The following is a 23318-nucleotide window of genomic DNA, read 5'->3' as shown; positions in this document are numbered from 1 at the left end:
CACATAACTACTGGATTATTATTAGGATGGGACGACGCCGGGTCAAACCTATACAGAACATCGACCCCGGTAAACTGACCAAATACGAGATAAATATAAATATGCTACATCAAACTGTGATATATGCGGCAATCAAGCTTACCGTTGGATCTTCAACATGATCGAGATCGTGAAGCCACCGACCGATTAATACAAGGCTAGCTACTTCAACCTTCACTGTAATTTTTGGTAATTACTAGATATCGCTCGTCATTATCGATAATTACTAAATATTGTTCAGTAATTATTGATTGGATAAAGCTTTATCTGTAGTGATAAATTTTGTATATGTATGCTCTTAAACGCTATTGGTCACCTATGATGACAACCTGACAATCACCTACCCTGAAATTTCTTTAACAAATCTTTATCAATTGTTAAGCCATTCGTGCATAATATATACACATATATGAGACAAATCATTGAAAATATTTTCTATCATAGATTTATTTAGAAATACAAATATTACTATTATTTCTTATAAATTTAGTTTACTTTTTAAAAATGACCAACGTAATACAATAACAGTAACTGCAGAAAAACAACTTAAAGTACCATTCTTATTTCCACTACCCAGGCAAAACCATGAGCATTTCCTTATGAAAAAAAGGAAGCACTTGAGGTTTGTTCAGAAACACTCACACCTATTATCTCCGATCTACTTTTTAGGGTAGGAGTAGGACCAAGCAAATCCACACCTTCACAGTAGGCAAGTAGCAACAGAAGATGTAGATTTACTTCTCTTCGAGCTCTATAATTTTCATATAAAGTTTATCTTCATCCAATTTCATATCCAATTTCATAATTTTATAACTATATTATTATACAGAAAAAAGAAAATTGGGTACCTGAATTCCGGGTATTCGTATCCAAGCCGAATATCCAGGTATTTACAGGGCAGTACTCGCTCCGTATCCGATCCGAATATGAAGCTGAACTATCTGGACATTACCCATATCAGTCTCAAATATAAAAATATCTGAATCCATATCCGAAAAAATAAGTATTTCTACTATTCATATTCGGTAACGACGGTTATACCGATCCGTTTTCACCCTTACTTTGTATGATAGTAGTAGGACCAAGCAAACCCACACCTTCAAAGTTGACAGGTAGAGGCGAGTAGCAGCAGATGCAGATATACATCTCCTTGCAACAAACACTTGGATAAGCGAGAACAGAAAAGATCTTTGTCTCTTTTGCTCCCGTCCCATTTGACCTCCCACCGCCCCTCCGGACGACATATCCGCCGCTCTGAATGAATCCGCCATGGGCATTTTGTACACACTACACGCTAGGTCGCTAGCGATGGATGGCACCGTGCTCGGCCGCACTGGGCTTAAAAAATGAGCTCGGAGCTGTCATGTCCTAATAACTCCCGATGCCACCGAGGGAGAAATCTTCTTTTAATTTACCAAATGCACGCGCACAATTGGAACAGGTAAGCTGGTGACCAGGAAAGCAATTCCAGGGAGCGGGAGGAAGACTAAAGAAAAAAAAATCAAGGAGACGACGGAAAGGAGGTGAAGACGAGTACTCGATTCTTTCCTCGATCGCTAGAAAAAGTGGAAGCCAAACGAAGAAAGCTGATAGAGAGAGAGTAGACTAGCAGTAGTAGTTTATAGTGGCAATAATGGTTTGGCAGGCATTGGGAATCCCGGCGCCAGTGTTTCCATCCCCAGCGCTGAATTCCGAGAGATCTCGTCTGCCCTCTCGTCCTCGTCGGGCCGTCACGGCAGCGGCTCGGCTCTCACTAGTTCGCTAGTGGTGTGCGCCAAGTTGTGGAACTGGCCTTTTGCCCGCCCGCCCCCTTCCTTTTTTGAGCGCATATAAGCGAGCAGCGTTTCGCCTTTGGGATCGGCGGGGCCGCCGCTTTTTGGTTGCGCTCTCCCCTCCTCTCCTCTCCCCTGTACCCTGCCTTTCCATTGGAGCGCCCAAAGCCGGACGGCACCACCATTTAAAGGAGGCCAAGCGCGCACACGGCGGAGGAGAAGAGACCAACACCTCACACTCCATTCACGCCAGGGATCGATCGCGCCGCTATAGCTGCTGCACCTGCACGCTTTGCCTCTTCTTCGTTCTCTGCCGCTGCGCTAGCTAGCTGCGGCTCCGAGCCTCCGACGCAGGTGCGTTTCTTGATTTACTCAGCTCTTGGAATTCGGTAGCGTGATCGGGAAAAGATCCTGATTTGGCTAGGATAGGGCCGGCGGGCGCCGGGGCCGTGCTCGTGCTCGTGCGTTAGTGTTTTAATTTCTTCATTCCGATGCGTGGCCTAAGAAAGGAGACTGGCGCTGGCGGTCGCTCGGGTCGGCGTGGAATTCGATGTGGAAAGCGAGATCGTCTCGGATAGTGCCCCTGCGTGCGCGCCTGGGGGCCGCTGTCTTTCGTGCAATCGTCGTTGCTTGATTTGGTTTCTTCCTTTCAGTTCAAGTCTACCCGTGCCGCTTCCTTAGTGTACGAGCAGTTCCATCGATTTCCTGCCTAGCCACTCTTGTTTCTTAGTGCCTCCGCGATTGCTCTCATGTGCAGCGGATTCCATCTTGAAGTGTCCACCGTGCTGGAGGGTTTGGCTTCTTCGCGTTCTTAGTTAGCCTTTGTTGGTATTGTAGAGACCCTACAGGAGGCTAGTCTTTGAGGTTCTTTTGCTAATCGCTTCTTTGATTTCTCCTACTGAAAGCATGATTAAAACCTTGTGTACTCAACTCTTGATAGTTCGTTTCAGTTTTGGTTCTTTCTTGCGGTGAAAATCTCTTGTGCAATTCCTCCGAGGAGTCCCACAACTCGTTCCTACCATGAATACATGATGTTAGTAGTATCTTTAAGAATACAAACATGAACTCGTATTTGTCGGTTCATCTATGATGTGGTTTTGATATAGTTAACTTGTACTGAATGTACGACTCTTGCTCTGTGTACTACAGTGTTCTGCTGCTGACATGGCTGAATTATTTCCACATGGTGCAATCATTCTTTTTCGTATATATATAAGTGCTAATGATAGTCCATCTACTTATGCCAGCTTTGGTTAGCCACTTCTTGTAAGACCTATGTGAGTAACTAGTTATTGAGGACATTTGACTACAATAAAAAAACAAACTGACTGAGCATTGGATGGTCTTCAGACTCTTTTCTTCTTTTTGTGAAGTGATCGCTGGTTCTTCTCTTTCAAAAGTTGGTTCTCGCTGACCAGCTGAAAGTTTATTTTGAATTGAATTACATTAAGTAATTATTGTACTACTTTGTGAGCTGTCGAATCTCTAGTTTTTCTTAATATCATGATACATAGCTCTCTTGCATGTTCGATAAAAAAAGATCCTCTATTTCTTTATTATTGTTCCCGAGGACCAGATTCGCCAATGTTCCTTCTTTCATGTCTTTTGTAGGAAGTCTAATGTGGAAGTCTCTCAGAACTGAGTACTTTTGTTAGAACAAAGATTTGTTCAGTCAAGCTTTGCAAATTATCATCATAGTTTGGATGATATCCATGGTTACTTTAATGAGTTTATGGAGCCCTGGTTGCGGAGCTTATCTGGGTTCTCTGACAATGGAACTGTAATATTTGCAAAAGAACCTTTCTTGTATTGGAAGAAAGTTTCAAGAGGGGTTGACAACTTATAAGTGTAAGCTTGATGACGTGTTCATGAGGGCAAAGTGGGAGAGCAAAATTTCTTCGCATGCAGATGTCAACAGGTTCTAACCACTATGGTGTATTTCCACATCCATTCTGCAACCAACATGTTGTTTCGTTTCAGACGAGTTCAATTACTAGTGGGTCAGGAGCCATACCAGTTTGTCTAGACACCTCCAGTGGAATGAATGGCGACATGGCAATGTTGAACACTACATCTTCAACAATTGTATCCACTGGTTCACCAAACATGGTTGCTGATTCTTCTTGCCAGAACCTCAAGTATAGTGCACCCTTGGCTGTGGAGTGGTCCTATCCAGAGCTGCAATTGTTGAACGATGGCCTCAACAAGTAAGATATACTGCCATATATTCTGAATTAGGTATATGTTCAAAAAAAATCTGAATGAAGTAGCTATTTCCATCTCACCATAATAATGTGACATTTTCTATATTCACTATTCAATTCTTTAACAATTTGACCGTTACCACCGTGCATCGAAATTGTGGCTAAACTGCCGAGATTTTGTGCTGCCTAAATACCTACACCTTCAATCCTGGAATATAATGGATTATAGTTGTCCGAAGTGTTATAATAGAAGTGAATTGACCACCTGTCTTCATCAGCTTAAGTTTTTAGGTTGAATTGGTTGAGGAATGCAACTCAATATGTTATCAAAGCTAAAGGTATCGAGTTTGAATCCTAATTAGTGCAATTAAATAAAATAATTGTTGCATGTTCCTATTCTACATCTGATGCCTGAAATATGGTATTAGAGCCAGGAATCTCGAATTTGAATCCTAGTTAGCACGTAGTTAAAGTCGACATGAGAGAGAGTGTTAGATCTCCATCGGATTAAGATTTTGAATTGAACTGATTGGTGAATGCAATTTAATAATAAGTCAAATAATTCTAAGTTTGACCAAGTTTGTAGAGTTGAGGAATATTATCTTCGACATCAATGAAGCAAATTTATGAAAATAAATTTTATATTGTATCTAATAAAGTTCATTTGATATTGTAAGTAATATTGTCGATTTCTACAAGTTTGATCAAAACTAGGATGGTTTGTCTTAAGACAACTGAAATCCCATTATATTCTAGGATGGAGAGAATGTATAATTTCATAATACTGATTTTGTGATGTTTGTAGTTGATTCTAGTCAGCAATACACCTCTGCTGTCAGTTTTTTATCCTCTGATTGAAGGAACACTTTTTTATTAATACAAGTAACTGTTACATGAGCAATTTGTTGGATATATTGGATTCCTTTTCTCTTACTATAGGTGTTTTTTTTCACATTCCTGCTTTTTATTTAGTCCAAATGTCCAATAAAAAGTGATATGATGTTTTGTCTATCTTATATTTGAAGGTAATGACATTTTCAGGTATGCAAATGAACCAGGAATCATGAAGTACATAAAGATAGCAGCCACGTTACCAGACAAGACAGTTAGAGATGTTGCCATGAGATGTCAATGGATGGCAGCGGTTAGTCCCCGATTTCTTTGATTTATTACTGTGTCTGAATTCCATTTCCTCATCTGCTGTATTTAATCCACAGTTCAACAAAAACTTCAGAGGTAGCTAACATTTCATAAACCTGAACTCTGATAGATACTACAGCCATGCAATATGTTTATCCACTCTAGATTATACATTTGAAAGGAATATGTGGTCCCACATCAGCTTATGGATGGAGATTAACAGTAGTTTATACTTGTGTGACTTGTCAAGATGATGTCACCATAATTCCACTAAACCTGTGCTGCGTATGTGAAAGTAGATCATGCTGAAGATACACTTGTTTGTCCACATCTATAAAAATGCTATAATAGTCTATTATTAACATTAAAGTTAGTGTGATCTGAGCTGGTCCTCCTGAGTATCCTTTTGATCTGTTGCATCATAGAATTGCCTTTGTATTTCTCTGTGTACTAGAATAATATAAGTAAGGCTGAGAGGTCTCTGCGTCTCTCCTGTGTTTTGAGAAAAAAGTCTCTGCTTTTGACATTACTAACAATAAGGTTTGCAGCCTAAAGTTGGTTTGTTCTTGTTTCATGTTGAGACTTCAGAGTATGTATACGAAAAGTTGTGATTTATTTATTTTTTACATTTTTTCAGTTAGTACAACTAAGATGGCATATTTGATTTGATCGATCAGTAAACACCATTGGACTATAGGAAGCTGACAATATCAATGCAATAAATAAGAATAATTCCACGTCTCTTTTTTCAATGTCAAGAAAGTAAGAAATATTTTTAGTTTGTTTTAGATGGCAAACAAAACATTGGCCTGTTGATCCACCTTTTTACCTTGAGTAATAGTCAGTTGTATCCTACTTATGCTTTCCAAGGGAATTTTTATTTTTCATCTTCGTTGTTAATAATGATTAAATAGTGATTTTCTGTGGGAATTTGTTCATCATATGTCTCTTTCCTTTTCAATTTCATTGGTAATGATAATTATATTTGCTTCTAGAGAAAAGAAGCTACAAGACGACGGAAACCTGAAGAACGCTATCTTGGGAAAAAGATAAAAGATAGGAAGGTACTCCTAGTTTCATTTTTTATAACAGTGTTGCCTCTTGTTAGCACCAGCATACTCTACCTGAAGAAATTACTGTTCTAACTCCGGATAAACATTAAATTTGAACTTCTTTGTTATGTCAAATATATTTTGGAACAGACCACAATCCATGGCTCCATACATGTACACATTTTGGTGTTTGTGGAAATGATGAAATGAACTTAACATTTAATACTCCGGTGGCATCTGCTCAACATGATTTAACTTTCTTAATAAAAAAATCGAAACAGGAAGATACATTATAAAATGTGATACTGTTAAAATGCAGTCTGAGTGAGAAATGTGCATGATGCAACCTTATAATTTTACTAGTAATCTAGTATCCATGAGTCCATTTCTAAATGGCTCTAATTAAGGTTGTTTCTTCAGGACAAAATGGCTCAGCCATCATCATGGGGTACCAATCCTCCTGTTCAGGCTGAGATGAGATCTTCCTCTTTTATGCCTCGTAACGCCAAACACAATGGATTTCTCTCTGGAGGTTGGTAGGTTACTTGAAGAGTGATCGAGTAATTCATTATGTATAATATAGCGTTCACCATTGCTTTTGGCAACAATGAAATATTGTGTTGTAAGGAATACTAAAATGCTACCCACTCCGTCTAGAAAAGAATGCAATTCTAGCACAGTACAAAGTTAAAGTATCTTATGTTTGACTAACTATATATAAAAAAGGATAAATAGTTATGATATTAGATAAGTGCCATCAGATTTATCATGAGATATATTTAATAATATACTTGACGTCATAAATATTAATATTTTTATCTATGTATCTGGTCAAATTTTAGGCACTTTAACCAAGAATGCTCCTAGAATTGTATTCTTTCCTTGATAGAGGTTGTATTCCTTAAAAATCGAAACCTTATTAGCATTTAGCCATATAGCATTGTTGGTGATTCTGCTCTGAAGTTTTAATTCCATAAAACATCACCTCACTTTTCAGCATATTTGAGGATATTTATATATTGTAAAGTTCCAGAGTCCTCTTAGTTTCGACTATATGTATATGAAGTTTCCCTATCTGCCAAAACTTTGACACAAACAGTGTCTTGATTACTTCAGACCGTTCAATCCTTTACAAAGTTTGACATGTTTGCGTTCCTTTATGCAGACTCTCAAATTGATCATGAAATGCTAAATATATTGGAAGAAAATGCTCGACTACTCAATCAAATAGAAGTAAATATTTTAACATCTCAGGTTGGTATTTTGTTCTTTCTTTTACAATGCATCTTTTAATTTAGCTGATTTAGTTCAAGGCATTAGTTATATTAAATTTGTGTCTTCTTCGACTCTTAATTTAGTTTGCAACAAAATTATAGCACACCGCAATAAAGGTTAACAGCTTATGCCATCCAGATCTGTGCTCATAACAACTTCTCGTTGAAGAGAGAAAAAACATTCCAGCATCTGTTTGGAGCATATTTTTGTGATAAAATTTTCATGAGAAGCAGGAACATTTTGCTGTGCAGGAGTAATTTTCAATTCCTCTTGATAATACTTTTCAGGCTCATAACAACATTAATCTTTTCCATCACATAAGAAGGAATATTAATGGTCTTCTACAAAGGTAGAGTTTACGACATTTTGTACTAAAATTGACTCAAAATGGTAAAGTTTGTACGTGTTTATATGGATGCCTTTTCTCTGATTTGATGCTCTCCTTAATGAACAGCATGTGCCAGATTCCCGGAATAATGAGCAAGATGCCCCCATTGCCTGTTTCTGTGGATGAAAGGCTAGCTAGCTACATACTCCCTCGTGCTCATACGGTAAATTTCCTCTGGTATGCTTATTATCTGCAATCTTGTGCCTTGTTGATTGTTAATTAGTATCTTAGTTATGAAGATACAGAATAAAAAATGCAGTCTGGGCTTGACCAATATTCGGCTGCGTATGATATGTCACCACTAATCAGTTACTCCATATTCACTTTTATCATTGGATTTGTATTTTGTTTTGTCCTGCCATTACTAAATAAGGTTAGTTGGAAACATGTCACTCAAATTTTTGAAAAAATGGAAACTAGTTCATTTTCATGCCACTCCATGGCAGCAAAATAATTGGAGAATGAAACCCTAACACAATACTCATTGAGTATTTAAAACATGCATTCATTAGTAATTTCTGTAATGGCATAATCGATGCCATCAGTTCCATTTAGCAGTATTCATTTTCTTTTGACGAATATATTGCTGCTCTTGTATCACCGGGTTCTACCGAAATGCTCACTCTTGATATGCCACTGCTTTCATTTGAAGGCACAAGTTCTTGGCAGCAGTCATTTGAAAGAAGAACCAAGAGTGTGGTAGGCCACTGCTAGACAGACAGCAGCTTAATTTGCAGCGACAGTTTGATACTGTAGAAAAAATATCTGAAGAGCCATGTGCTTGGGAATCTGCATGGAGAAGCATAGGTGAAAAGAAGGATCTGGCTTTTCTGATGTCTGAAAGCTATAGAAGCAATACGATCCACTTTTCACCACATGGCCTTAAAAAACGCTGTCCAGCTTATGAGTTTGAGATAGGGAGAGTTTCCGTAATCTGCAGTTTTCCTCACCTTGGTTGCACATATCGATTCTTTTTTCGGGTTTTGTCCTGGCGATCGATGTTAACGGAAGCGTAGCATAGAAACTAAGCTTGGTATGAATAATTAGCAGGAAAAGCTTAGCCTTTTTGCCAGTTACTACAAAGGTAACTAACCTTCTGTGTGTATCTAGTTTTCTAGTATAATGCATATGCAAGCCTGGTCCTCTAAATTGCAACCTCTCTCCTCATGTATGTGCTGCGTCTCTTTACAACCGCAAGAAATTAGCAGAATTCTAATCAAAGGGCCTGTTTGGCTATCGAGGGTCCCAGTACGTTTTCATCTTCAGTATGTATCGACTGATTTGTGGGACCCTATGGTCAGAGTGGTGAGGGTGAGAGGCTGAGGCTGATTCCAACTATTCCTCTTCTTTTCTACTCCTATTTGTACTTTTTATTCATTTTTAAATACCTCCTCCTCTTTTATTTCTCCCCCTTTTTGTCCTCCTCGCCAACTATTCCCCTTATTCATCTCCTCTTTACACTTTAAGTACACTATTTAACTTTTATATATTAATTTTTGAAGTTTTTAAAAATTAAATAATATTTGTAACACCGTACTATACATTGTTATCTGATAACTAAAATTGGAAATAATTATTTTTATATTTAATCTCACTTGATTAGTGAAGAGGGAGAGATTAGAGCTCCCCCTCTTAACACGGTGAAATACCTGACACACGGAGAAGTGAGGGAGGGGAAGGTGGAGACGTTGGAGAGGTGAGGCTATCCGCAACAGTTCTTCCTAAATTTTTTCCTCTATATCACTTTTTTTTGTATCACATCATCAACATTTCACCCCCTATTTTTTAATCTCCCGCAGCGGTTCCCCTTAAATACTCCCCCTATACCTCACTACAACTATAAAATCTTATTTTCTATATCAACTATCAATTTTTTATCTACTAATAATTACTCGTGAACTCACAGCATAGTGTCGTATGGGATGAACAGTGAACCCCTAGATTGAGGGAGAGAGAAGGGGACCGCGCGCTAGGGGGCTCGGTAGAGCTAGCCGTTGCAGGTGGTAGAGGGCAACTGTTGCCCCTAGCGCATGAATAGTAATAGGGGAGGGAGGGCGTAGAGTGCTCCGTTGCAGTCAGCCTGAGGGGGAGCTCGTACACGGAAAATCCAGGGAGGGGGACCAATCCGGGTGCCGTTGGAGTGCGCCTCAGAGCTTAGACCACCCACAATCCACAATAGTTATATCAAATAGTTAGTTGGTGCGAAGCTGAGAGAACAATAAAAATAGTAATTTATCTCACCACTAGTACTTAGTCTCACACGTAATATACACAGTTTCTTGGAATACGTGAAATATTCTATCTATTTGCTCGCCGCTAGTTATTCTTGTTTTCTCCATATTTTCTATCCACGTAGGAAATAAAGTGAATCTAGCTAGTGAAATAGCTAGCCATTAGAGACACCCTTATAACCGTCCATATGTTAAGCAATAATATTTTCTGAACCATTGCAGGTTGCGTTCTTGATTAAAGATAATATCCAACGCTTCAACTTCAATGATGAAACCGGATCCGACACCAGTGATCGTGCTATCTCATATCTTTCTAGGATCTTAGAACCGGGTACCGATACATCAAATAATGATATCAGAAATCTAATTTTTGGGTATTCAGATTCAGCTATGGTCGGATATAAATGTTCGAATTCAGATACAAATTATCCATATATCGTTTGATTGGTTACCTGTACTATCCCGTTCTGAACCACCACATGTATTAACTTTTATTGAGCGTCTGTTTAGTTGGCTACACCGGCTTCATGATCAGATGCAAAATAAACTATTTTAAGAACATTTGTCTACGTCTACGTATACGCTAAACATAGCCGTATTCGACCAGTCTAACTCGCACTAGCTTGGGTACGCGCAAGCGGATAATGTTTTCACTTTTCACCCTTTCGGAATGTACTGATATCCAGATATATCTGTGCTTTCGTGGTGCAAATTGACTTTTTCATAGTTTTTCCTTTAAAACTTGTTTTTTTTTCTTCTCTTTTCATTGCTTGCCGGCCAGTCGCGTTGTAAGTTAATTTTGTTTTTTCTTCTCAATAAAAATCGTGGCAAAAACTCTCATCATCCTTTTAGAGAGAGAGAGAAAATAGAATACAACTAAATTTGGGCGCAATATAATGGGGGATAAAACCACTTGGCTGCTGATGCTTTTTCAAGCTTTGCTTCATCCAGCTCTCTCCCTATATATGTTACGTGCGCAGATGATGTAGCTAGGTAGTGACCACATTTCGTGTACTCTCTCTTCGTTCTAAATTACAAGACGTTTTGCCTTTTTTAAATATATAATTTTTGTTATGCACTTAGATATACATTATATATAGATATATACGAAAATCAAACGTCTTATAGTCTGGAACAAAGAAAGAATTTGGTTAAGAGGATAAGTGTCTACATTTCCTAGTGTTGGACATGTCATCCTCGTTTCGATCTCCAACGATTTCTTCGGGCACGCTTCTCCCTCCTGTTAATGGTTCTTCCAGAAGAAGCACTGACGACAGGCGATGTGATGTTGTGACTTGTGAGGACATCGATCAGGCTGCTGCCGGCGGCGACCACCTCGCGGAGGCGGAGCGCCTGAGTCGCCTCACGCCCTCACCGTAGCTCGACTTGACGACGGAGACGCTCCGGTTCGCCACAGTATCACCTAGCTGCATGCATGCATTTATCCAAGAGCAGTTTCAGCGTCAAATCATATCATCAAACACACCCACAAACTTAACTATTTCATTGTGCTTGAGCTTTCCAAGTTTGACCATGACCATGACTGATTCCCTACACTCGAAGTTACGCTACAACTTCAGTTTATTGGTAAATACTAGTCAAATGTCAAGAACCAGGAGAAATTGTGTAGACCTTGTTCAGTTACAATGGATAAAATCATACCATAGATTTAAGGAACAATTGGATCTATACCATTAAAAGATCCAAACTTTAGATATATACCATGGACCCCACATGTCATTGACTCATGTGGACCCACATGTAAGTGAGATAGTAATGGTATGGATCCAAAGTGGTGATCTTTTAATGGTATGGATCCAAATTTCCCTAGATTTAATCTATGTCTAGATTGATGAATCTATATCTCACACTCACACCTAATCCCATATGGGAGGATTAAATCCATCATTTAATACATATAAATCTCTTAAAGCTAGTTATTTTTTTGATTCATGGATTTTAATAGAAACTTATGCAATATCTTTATGGATTCGTTCCATACCTAAGAGCATCTTCAAGGGACTCTTTATTTTCGGCTCTATTTACTTTACACTCTATGTGTAACATCTCAATCCAACAGACTATCTATTTAGTTTGGCTAGTCAGAGTGGCTAGCCAAGTTTAGCTAGTTAGAGAGTATGATAGCTTGACGAGTTAGATGTCTAGTCTGTTAGAGAGTTACTTTGTTGTTAAGTAGCCAAAATTCGCCTGGACGAGCCATTTGACTAGTAGCCATTTGACTAGTCTTTTGGAGATGCTCTAATGAGTTAGGGATAGAATCCATACCTTCCATAGTTTAAAAAAAATTCAAACCCTTAAGTTATAATTTATGATGGGTTTAACCGAATAAAAAAATTTGAGTATGCTAGGTTATGGATTGTGACATGGATTTAATTCCAATCCATACTAATCTATACGTGGATTGGTGTAAATGAACAAGGCCTTAAATGGTGCACAAGTATTGATCTACAGTTAGTAACTCGCTTATATCTTTTATATCTGGATGATCTATCTGACTTCTGTTGACCTGATTATTGTACAAAGTAATTCTCAACTCTTCCCTTCTGGTACAAATTGTTTGATCGAGTATAAAATAAAATCTACCGTACCATCTTTACCTAAAATTGGCCGATAAATGGGCTATGGGGTAAATGTTAATTGTTAAAAGATATATTTAAAAAGTTTTTTGTCATGCACGTTGTTGGTACTACTACTATCTGGTCAGTTTACCATGCTGACACTTATAAAAAAAATATCATGCTGACTGAAACAAAAAAAATGCTTCTAATAAAAGCTACTCCTACCCTACCATAGATGGGAAAAGAAGGCACCGATCTCACAACCTCATCCATGGAGTAGAAGATATCGTTGGCGAGAAGCGTGATCTCCTCCCTGCGCTCCTCTCATTCGTTGCACTTGCAGGCAATCAAACGGTACAGGTCAATGTACAGGAAGCTGGCCTTTAGCTGGAGATCCCTCATGACCAGATCCCATAGGTCATCATCCAGATCAGTCGTCAGATCCTCCTCCATGGACAGAAGCTCAAGCGCCGAGCTCTTGATCCGGCAGACGCATCCCCTCAACTCCATCCCTTGATCCTGGCAGTGCCTTCTGCAGCTCTGCTATATCTTCTGGCAGTTGCAGACGACAAAGCCACAAAGGATCAGAATCAACAATGATGTGGACGTATTTTATAGAAAGGCGAAAAGAGAAACGGATTGTTGGAGGATGTCTAGAAGCAAACAGATGTCAGCAACACAGCATGTGCATCAGAAGAAGGTCCCTGCATAGTGCAGCAGTGCAGAAGGTGGTCAATGCATGGGAGATGAGACCTTTCTGAATGTTGTTGGCTTTTCTTTAACAGAGAAAAGGGAAATAGGAGGAAACGGGAAACCAAATTTGGCCACCTTGCCTCTCTCCTTAGGCATCCAGCAAGTAGGCAGCAGAAGAAAGTATCAGGAATTGCTCACAAGGAAATTCATGAAATGTTTACAACCAAACACAGTTGCAAACAGAGCAAAACGATAGGAACTTTTGAACAGAGGTCTGGGTTGGTACCCAAATTAAAAACTCTGTCAGGAAGGATGACGCGCAGGACGTAACCGGTTCCCGAAGGAGATTGAATCCGGGATCTAAAGGTGCTGCTCTAAAGTTTTAACCATTATGGTAGAGGGCCTTTCGTGTTCCCAAATTAGAGTATAAAAAATAAAAATGCGATGCTTTTATTCAGATGAGATAGGTTTAAAAACAATATGATATTATATCACATTAAAAACTACGGTACCCAACAAAAGTTGGATATTTTTTATGGATTTTTTCCCTCGTGCAAAAGAGCAGCACATTATTATATTAAAAAGAAAAAAAAAGGTTAAAAGTGGGCCGAGTAACAAACCTGTTAGAGCAGCACATTATTATATTAAAAAGAAAAAAAAAAGTCAACAGTCCCTAAAACTATGGGGTTGTTTGGTTCGTGGCTAAATGTGCCACAATTTACCTAAGGTTAGTCGTTCGAATTGAAGAACTAACTTTAGGCACAAAAGTTAGGTAAAGTGTGGCAAGTTAGCCATCAAACTAAACAAGCCCTATATCTCCCAATAGTTGATAATTTACATCTTCCTGAAAGTCTTGGTACCTAAAATAAAGTTCATACTTCACTTGTTCCTTTTATTTTTCCTAAAATTCGTTTGGCTTAGTTATTGTACGCCAACTATCTTTCTCGTGTCATATACTGTCTCTGTTCGCGCCGCCAAACGCCGCCTACTCGCAATTATTCGCGCGGCCAAACTTTATGTTCTGTTTATGACAGACTTTCGTGCAGCAGCTGTCGATTTGATTAAGCCACAGGCCACTGTTGACCACCACGTTTTATGCACAGTTGTCGATTTGTTTTACAGCAGAAAAGATAAAAAGAGGATTGGGAGGAGTGAGCCGGCCATAGTTGTTAAGGGGTCCCTAAAACGTCACCTAAGTGACGCCTAAGTGATAAGGTGTGCAAAAACTGTAAGACATCCGGGTCATTTTGGAGAGTAGAGTGTTGTCCCAATGCTTTGGAAAGTTCTAAGGTGACGTTATGAGGACACCTTGGAGTAATGTAAGGATGTTCTTAAGGAAAGAGACGACGGTGCCGACTGTGCACAGGTCACGGCGGTGGGGGCAACATCATATACGAAAATTTAAAATGGAAAATACACCGATTATCGTTGAAATCAAAAATATAATCGATAAAAATCGTAACATGTAACTTAATTTACTTAAAAATTCACATAAGTCGTACATCCACACAGAAATTAGTAAAGATATAAATATTCATAAATGTATGAGAATTAAAGCATATCTTACAGAACATTAAAGCGGTATCTCACAAATATAAGTGATAAACATTATGCACATATACATATAGCTAGAAAGTCACAACATAGTATATTACAAAACAAAACTATTCGATTAAAAATACATTAATAACCATCGAAAACTATATATGGAGCATTAATATCACACATCAAACTATATATGAAGCATAGAACTAGCCGTATATAAGTTGACTCACCATAATATAAGTAATAATTTATAAGATATTTTAATGCAAGATAAGAAGTCACAATCAATACAAGACAATGTAATATAGTAATAAAATTGTTATCATGCATTTAAATAAAGCACTAGCAAATCTAGTAGCATACCACTATATGATCTCTCTATATATATATATATATATATATATATATATATATATATATATATATATATATAATGATGTATTTAGAGAAAATTTTAAAGGATGATTTTTTTAAAAAAAACTCTGCTAAAGACAACCTAAGAATATCTCCAAAGTCTTAATTATTCTAACTTCTAAAGAAGAGTAGTAGTCATAATTTTTTCACCTATCTCTAACAGTTTCCAATAACTTTCTCTAAAAAGATCAAAGAAGTCTACTTTTCAATCGTTTCTCCTTCGCACGATGTATCCAGAAATCAGCCATGAGGTCTCCTTCACACTCACACGTGACTATCCAGAAATCGGCCACCGTCCACCAAATCCAGTGGACGGCTGATGGACAAGCCGGCCTCCTCGCTGGTAGACTAACGGAGGAAAATTTTAAATTTCTGCCGAAAATGTCTCTCAATATCCATCCCGTTATAGCTTTATCGATTAGGAGTAGATAAAACGAGATTAAAGAGAATTAAATCTCTTTCCAGTAAAAAATGAATAGAAAAAGATTCACTCCCCCCTCAATCCTCTCCGATTTGGTGAAACCGAACAAAGTCCTTAGAATTAGTTGGGAGCCAAAGAATAATAGGAAATTGATAAGGAGGCTAAAATCCACTTCCTATTTAATTTTAAATAGAAAGGAGATTTTAACTCCGTCATGGCTGGTTTGGTGGCCAAAGAAATTGAGGGGATCCATAAGGAGAAATCTCCTCATTATTCTTCTTCTTTGAATAGCGAGGGGATTCCAACCCAAAGATCTCCTCCATTTCCTTGGCCAACAAATCAGCTCTCAATCTCCTCTAATTCTCTTGCTTCCAAACTGGCTTTAGGGCAACTTCAATAGGTCTCTAAACAACTCTTTAAATCTTAAATTTAAGAAGTGAACAGAAAAAATGTTTCTCCAATAATTTTTCAAATAGACTTGCTAAATTTAGTTACTTGCTATACAACTCTATTTATCCTCCACATTTGACAACTTGATAGGAACTCACTAAACACAATTGACGTCAATTTCATCACACTCGTGTGCTCATTTTTTCCATTTCCCACATAGCGACGTAGCCAGGTACGACACACTCATTTTTCACTTTCCGCACAATAAGGCAACTAGATCCAACACGTGTGACACAAGTTTCTTCTCCGTTGTCAGACCATTGTTGCCCTATATAGGTTGCACCATCGGACCACCACTCCTCCCCAGGTCATGTCGATCCGGTTTTTCTCCTCCGCTCTCGACATTCTCTGATCTCGACCCTGTTGTTAGCCAGGTCCGACGAGAGCAAACCTACCAAAGCTAGATTCAAAATTGAACTACTCCCTAAATATTAGCAACTATTAAAGATCAAGCTATTTTTTACTCACAATACATGTTTAGCAACTTCCTAAACATAACTTTAGTAAGCTCTTTTTTAGAAAATTATTGGAGTTGCCTAATACATGTAATTGGAAAAAAAAATCTCCCATCGTCTCTTATCAGGCCATGTTCAATTACACAGAGATCGCCGGATCGGAGGAGATCCAGGGATTTAAATACCTTCCTATTTAATTCTAACTAAGAAGTGGTTTAATCTTCTTTAATCCCCTTCAATTTTATACGAACCGAACAAGCCCTTGTAGGGATTGATTTTTTCCCATATCGCACGACGGGAATTGGAGACCCGATGAGTACCTGACTTGTCCTAACAATAGACTAACTCAAATTTACAAGATCACAACATGCGAGTATAAGAAAGCAGCGGTATAGTCATATGTATTCATAACATCAAATAAAATAACAAGAATAGTGGTGAATATATGGCTCAAATTTGAATAAATGGAACAAGGAGAATAATGTTGAACATGTATTTTTGCTAAATGGGTCTTTAACTAGTCCCAGCAGAAACACAGACAAAGAGACATATCCCATATCCGAAACTGTAAATTCGACGGAGATAACCGTAGCTTAAGAGAAAGTGCAAAAAAATACACAAGAAACGTATCTTGATATCTTGATGAAGAACGTCTTTAGCACAGAGTCTAAGATATGGTTCCATTCATATAACCCACGTAAATAAATTGTATCTTGCAGAGTTCTAGTGAATAAGATACTATGATTAAATATATTGGGTTATATAAACAAGTTTGTTAGGTGTATACCTTAATATCTTTTCCATATTCACTCGTACAGAATGGGGAATCTAACTATACCTGTCTCAGGTCCTCCCCCGGTTCCAACTTTGAAGTTCTAGCTTTTCTAGATTATCTAAACATAATGCATATTTAGCTGTATCAAAATCTGAACAAACTTACACAATTTGGAATCAGTGAAGTAACAAACATAATAGGAAAGATCGAAGGTCAAAATAAACGCAAAAATTATCCACGTTTCTGGTCTCTGAACAAGCGTGTGCATATAAAAATGATAGAAATAGAAAACGAAGCAATGATATTATGTTATATCCTACACCATCTTGTATGAACGTTACACATCTGACCTGTTAGATTGCCTCATTTATCATATATAGCTTTTCAGCACCATCTTGTGACTCTTGTCATGCAGCAGGAAGTCTTCGCGCTCTATTGACAACAAAAAATCATCCACTCAAGGATGTCACCATGGCTAGTTTCTTCTTTTGGGTGTGTGCTAAGTATCTGAGGGATCATATCAGTCACTATTTCCAATTTACAACAGTGCTAAATCTGTGGCTCCACCAGAACACATGACGATATACGTCTAAAGATTAAGTAGTTCCACACACATCAATAGAAGTTCTGTGAACCATCAACTTGCCTTTTCTTGCTTCTCTGCATTTCCTTCCTCAGGTAGCTCCTGCAGTGTGTGTCAGGTTACTCAATTCAGTCTCTTGTACTGAACTGGAAGTGGATAGACCATCATCCAGAACAACAGGGGATGACCGCCCTGAGTTGGAGCCCGAGTATTGCCACATGGACTGCTTTGATGTGTTTAATGCATGACAATGTGGGCAGTAGTAGGTAACATGCGGATAATCTTCCTTTCGGGCCAAGCCTGCAAATATTAGTAATACTGGGTTAGGTAATTATGGTATGTGAAAAATATCAAAAGTGCTTTGTCTATAATACACACCATTATGCATATGGCAGTTGCCACATATCAAAGCATATGACTGTGATGGGTCCTCTGCCACAAGTAAGGCAGCAATCTTTGCAATCCATCCACCACCATCACTAGCCCCTAAGCCTTGATGATGTTCTACCACCAAAGGAGCTGGAGCAGTTTCCAGGTCTGCACCAGCAGTTAGACTGGATTCAGTTCCCCGTGCTGGGGTATCAGCAGTAGGGCTCCCGGTCCTGCTTCCTCTTGCATTGGGTTGTTTCCTGTTTCTCAAACCATCTGATGGTACTATCTCAACATCATTGCTTCTAGCCACTGCAGCATCCAGCTTTGGTTCTTCTCCAACATGAACTTTTAAGCCAGTGTCCTCCCCAAGCTTAGATGCCAAAACTGAAGCTGCTGCAGCCTTTGCGGCAGGATCAAGATCATATTTCTGCACATGCATGATTAATGGTACATACAACAGTTCAGTATTAGTGTGGCAAGAGACATGATAAAATTCGATACCAGCAACTAGTGAATTTATGTTGATTTGGGTAATGGCAATTTGTCCACTTACCTGAATAAGCTGTTGGGTAAGATAATAGTTTGTTCTCTCTTTAAGCTCATCAATCTTGGCTTTTCTCTCAGCCCTCAATTTTTCAAGGGTCTTCTGATCTTTCCGCTCAACTGCGATCAGACATGAATAGGAGCAAACAAGCATCATTCCAAGATCATTTTGTGGACAGATACAGAAGTTGTAACAAGTATACACTGCAGATAACTATGCAATACACACAGGGGCATGACCAAGGCCTTTTAACGAAGTAGGTATTATAGCACAAGAACAGTTGTTCATAATATTGTTTTCAGATTTCTGACGACACTAGTTTAGGGTTTGTTTTGGAGGAAAAATGTGAACCATCAGCATAACTGGGACATCAGCCTACTTTCTCATGATTTGTACGGATGAAATTCCCAAAATAACTAACTCCCGCCCTGCCCGCTCGGTCGCCTCCCGCTGGGGCGACACGGGCGGCCGAAACCCTAGCCGCCGCCACCCCATCCCTCCGCTCCAGCCCACCTCGCCGTCACCGGAGGGCGCCGCCGGATGTCCGCGCGACCCCAAGGAAGGTGGCGGTGGGGCGATTTTGCTTTGGTTTGGTCGTGTCCGCCCGGATCTTGGCGGGATTCCAGGAGGTGGCAGTGGCGCGTGAGGGACGGCGTCCCTTCGTCGGCGCGGCAGGGCTGGCCAGGGCCTCGACAGCATCCTGGCGACAGAGAGCGAGGAGACATGGACGCCTGGCACTGGCGGCAGGTGGGGATTGCGTCGACGGCGCGCGGTTTGGGGCTCGTGCAGGCGTTGTGGGGTGGCGCTCTCTTCTTTGCCACCCCTCCCCTCACGACCTGGACTACTGCTGTGGACAGGGCGACAACCGTGCGTCGGCGAGGAGCGGAGGATTTGGCTCCTCAGTGGTGGTGTGTGGCGTCAGCAAGTGGACAGTAGTGGCCCCAGCGGCGTTTGCGGTTGTGCGCGTGCCAGCGGATCTGGCGCGTCGCAGCGGCTGCTGCCAGGGATGGCTGGCGCGAGGTGCTGCCGTTGCTAGACCAGGTTCGTGGGCCCAGCCGGAGGGGGTGGCGGGCGACGCTACTTGCGACTGTTGTGGCAGCCGGAGCGTCGTTGGCCCTCTGGTTGGGTCTGTGTGGGTTGTCTGGGTGGCGGCGACTGTGGAGGTGCTTTGTCCTGGGGTCCTGGCAAAACGTTGTGCTGGGGGGTTTTCTTGGGCGAAAGCCTTAGCGACGGTGACGCCCCTGGGCGCCGCTTCCCCTATTGAGGGTGTCGTGTTCCCCAGCTATGTCTTCCGTGGGCAAAAGCCCGGTCCACCTTGGACCGGCGACGTTGGCGTCCCTGACGTCACTCCCTTCCTTAAGGCGTCGCTACTGAAGTTCGTCTCAGCCACGTCGTAGCCTTCGATGGTTGCTTTCGTCTTTCAGGTCCCAATTTGCGTGGTGAGGTGGGGGCTTGCATCGTGAAGTCGAAGCTGCTACGTCAGGGGATGTGGCTCGGCAACGATGACGTGGGGCGAACCCCCCTTCTTTGTGGGCTTGTTTGCTTCGAAGATGAGGCATTTGGCGGAGGCGGAGCGGTAGTTCAAGGTTTTGGAAGTCTCGCTGGTGAAGAATCAGAGCTCTCTCGAGTAGGGTATCTCGTGGCTTGGCAACGACGGCGTGTCGCAGTCTTCCTTCTCTTGTGACGGTGTTTTTAGTCGTCGTCGTGTTTCCTTCGGCCATGTGCTGCCTGTCTTGGAGAGTCGGAGCTGCTCGTCACTTGTGTTGAGCTTGGCAACGATGACTCAGGATGGTCATTGTGTGTGGGGTTGTTGTTGTCTGGTTTGTTTGTGCGTCCTGTATAGGTTTTGGGCCCGGTTTCCCTTAAAACTGGGTTAATTCCTTTCTTCTTAATTGAGAGGCAGAGCTCCTGCCATTACGTTCAAAAAAAAATCCCAAATTGACAACTGGCAAGTTTCAAAATGATGACACATAATAAAAAGAAATTGAGCAACATTCAAAACAAAATACAAGCTGTGTTATAAACAATATATTCTGGAGCCACATATTTACAAACTCTGAATAAAATTCCCATCACAATTTTTACTACAGACCATGCAAATTTAATAGGTGAGAAAACCGAAAACCCTCTTATAAAATTGCATAAAAAGAAGTGAAAATAAAAAATTGTATATTCTACAAGTTAGACTACAAACAGTGTTTCCTTAAAGGGCTTTCTGCCTACTTACGCATTCTTGTGAAGTTAACAACTGTTGAATATATGACAGAGGATACAACAGGAAGAACGAACATAGGTAGCACCCGTATTGCCCTCATTTGCCAAGTTAGATCCTCATTTCTTGTCATCATGATGGCATAAACAACAGCTAACACCTGAGAACAGGACTGAACAATTAAGCCAGTAGAAACCGAAAGGTAGGGATATGCAGTAAAAATAAGTCACTACAGGTTCAATATGAAAGGTAAACTGCATCATATACAGTGAATCAACAACCAAAAGTGGGGAAATATCATAACAGTAGAAGAGATAAGTATCATGTGGAGGAGGATCTGTTTTAGTATTTCATCGCCGGTGAATTTCCAGAATATGAAATCCTAAAAAAAAGGTAACATGCATATGCATTCATAATGCAAACAACGTAACTTTATCACCCCCCCCCCTCCCCCAACAAAAAAAGAACAATAATTCACATAACTAAAGGAGCATAATGAAAAGCAAAACAGATCCCATGATGAACTCGAATGGTACTTAATAAGTTTTACATAAAAGCAGTGGCGTTCATTTTCAGTTTACACACATATTAGCTATTGGTCCACTCAAATACCTGCTATCGTAAAGTTCATCTAATAAAATTGAGGCACCAGCACAATATTCTAAACACAAACACTGGCTGTTGCATCCTTGAGATGCATGCTTCCCATGTATCACCTACCTATGCAAATGAACACATACAGATATACTAGCTAGCTTCCACTCTCAATAAGTAGTACATGGCAGACATTTGCACAACTGAAGAGCCGAATATTTCTTTTTCTGTGAACTTCAAAAGATTTAGTATAGACAAATGTTCTTAAGGCGGTATGGCATCCTGTAGTGCCTTGGGTATGCCTTGTCACGTACCCATTACCTTGAGAACACTACCATAGGCAATATATAGTTACTGGTAACCAGAACTTAAAGGAATATAATGAACAGAATTGGATATATTAACATGTAACAAGAAATCATAGTACACATCCCTGTTACCCTGTATCTATTTTCCAGCAGAAAGATTTCACTCTAAACGCTGGAAGCTGAAAGAACAGTCCATTCCCATTACAATGGAATGATTACTACAGAACTGATTAACGACAGAATTATCGTATTCACTAGTGATGTTAAGCATGAATCATCATATCATGTGAGAAACTGCTCTTTAACTCATCGGTAAACTTAATGTACTGCAGCACTCAGATCATACGTGTATAACAACTCACACCGTCTCATACTATGAGCAAACTCTCCTCCGCCATAACAAATTGAACAACGGCGAAGCCAAAGACGAGTAAAAAAGCCAGCCGCGTCACCAGACCATCTCAAATCAGGGGGGGTAAAAAACAAGAGGGGCAGGGAGAAAGGAAAACACGTGCAGACCTCGGCGAGGACGGAGAGTACGATGAGGTTTCGCACGGTGCGGCGCGAGAACTGCGTCCGCCGGCGCATCCGCGCGTGCACGGCGGCCTCCTCCTTGGATAGGTACTGCAGCCGCTTCTCGAAGTCCTCGCGGCCACCGAAGAGCGCCCGCCACACCCTCCTCAGCACCCCGCCCCGCTTGCCCTTCTCCTTCGCCTCCGTCGCCTCGGGCAGCGCCTGTGCCCCCGCCTCCGCCGGGGAAGCCGCCATTGACTACCTTGCGGAAATGCGGATCCGCAGCACTGGATCCGATGGGGAGAAGACAGGAGGTTGCCCGCGAGGCCGCGACCGCGAGAGATGGCTGCCAGCAACTGGACGCGACCCGAATGGAAGGGAAGAAGAAGAGGAGAGGGTTTGGGCCTTTGGGGGGCTGTCTCTTTCCCTCGAGCCTCGAGAGCTTCCCCCGTCCCCGTGGCCAAGCTCTTGGATGGCTCGGTCCTCGTCTAGCTCCCAATACAGAGAGAGGGCAGGAACGAACGCGTGAAACCAGCGGGACTCCGGGTGGATGCCAATATTTTGGTATTTTGATGTCACGGCTTCATTTATCTATCTAAATCAAAATACATAATTACATGTGTTTGGTGGCATGTATTTGTTGGTGTTTGTATCGCGGGATGCAATGATCTGGTATTTGATTGTTGTCAACCAGTCTTTACGCTTGCGATGTGTGTGTTTATTTACTTACGTGCAGATGTGAAGTCAGACTCGCACGAT

General features: G+C 40.6%; 2 protein-coding genes across 7 annotated transcripts; one reads left to right on the top strand and one right to left on the bottom strand.

The window, feature by feature from the left end:
- Positions 1-1509: 1509 nt before the first annotated feature.
- Positions 1510-13601, top strand: LOC100272444 (uncharacterized). 6 transcript variants are annotated; one of them, XM_008683146.4, is made up of 10 exons: positions 1633-2165; positions 3423-3729; positions 3792-4018; positions 5057-5159; positions 6151-6219; positions 6628-6739; positions 7373-7461; positions 7770-7831; positions 7937-8033; positions 10324-13601. In XM_008683146.4, the coding sequence occupies exons 3-10, from the start codon at positions 3852-3854 to the stop codon at positions 10543-10545; spliced, it is 921 nt and encodes a 306-aa protein (XP_008681368.1). In that variant the 5' UTR covers positions 1633-2165; positions 3423-3729; positions 3792-3851; the 3' UTR covers positions 10546-13601. The 6 variants fall into 6 exon arrangements, with proteins under 6 accessions (XP_008681370.1, XP_008681369.1, XP_008681367.1 ...); XM_035967779.1 differs by lacking the exon at positions 10324-13601 and adding an exon at positions 8523-9025; XM_008683148.4 differs by having other exon boundaries at positions 1510-2165; positions 3423-4018; positions 7937-8047; positions 10324-10644.
- A 4076-nt stretch (positions 13602-17677) lies between these two features.
- LOC100277041 (uncharacterized) lies at positions 17678-22932 on the bottom strand. The gene is made up of 5 exons (NM_001150712.2): positions 22566-22932; positions 21160-21304; positions 18942-19051; positions 18395-18815; positions 17678-18316 (listed from the first exon to the last, which is right to left on the bottom strand). The coding sequence occupies exons 1-5, from the start codon at positions 22812-22814 to the stop codon at positions 18108-18110; spliced, it is 1134 nt and encodes a 377-aa protein (NP_001144184.1). The 5' UTR covers positions 22815-22932; the 3' UTR covers positions 17678-18107.
- Between the last annotated feature and the right edge of the window lie 386 nt (positions 22933-23318).

This window comes from Zea mays, chromosome 5 (genome assembly GCF_902167145.1).
Source record: "Zea mays cultivar B73 chromosome 5, Zm-B73-REFERENCE-NAM-5.0, whole genome shotgun sequence".
In the NCBI taxonomy this organism is placed as follows: domain Eukaryota; kingdom Viridiplantae; phylum Streptophyta; class Magnoliopsida; order Poales; family Poaceae; genus Zea; species Zea mays.
This window is presented reverse-complemented; position numbering and strand designations above follow the sequence as displayed.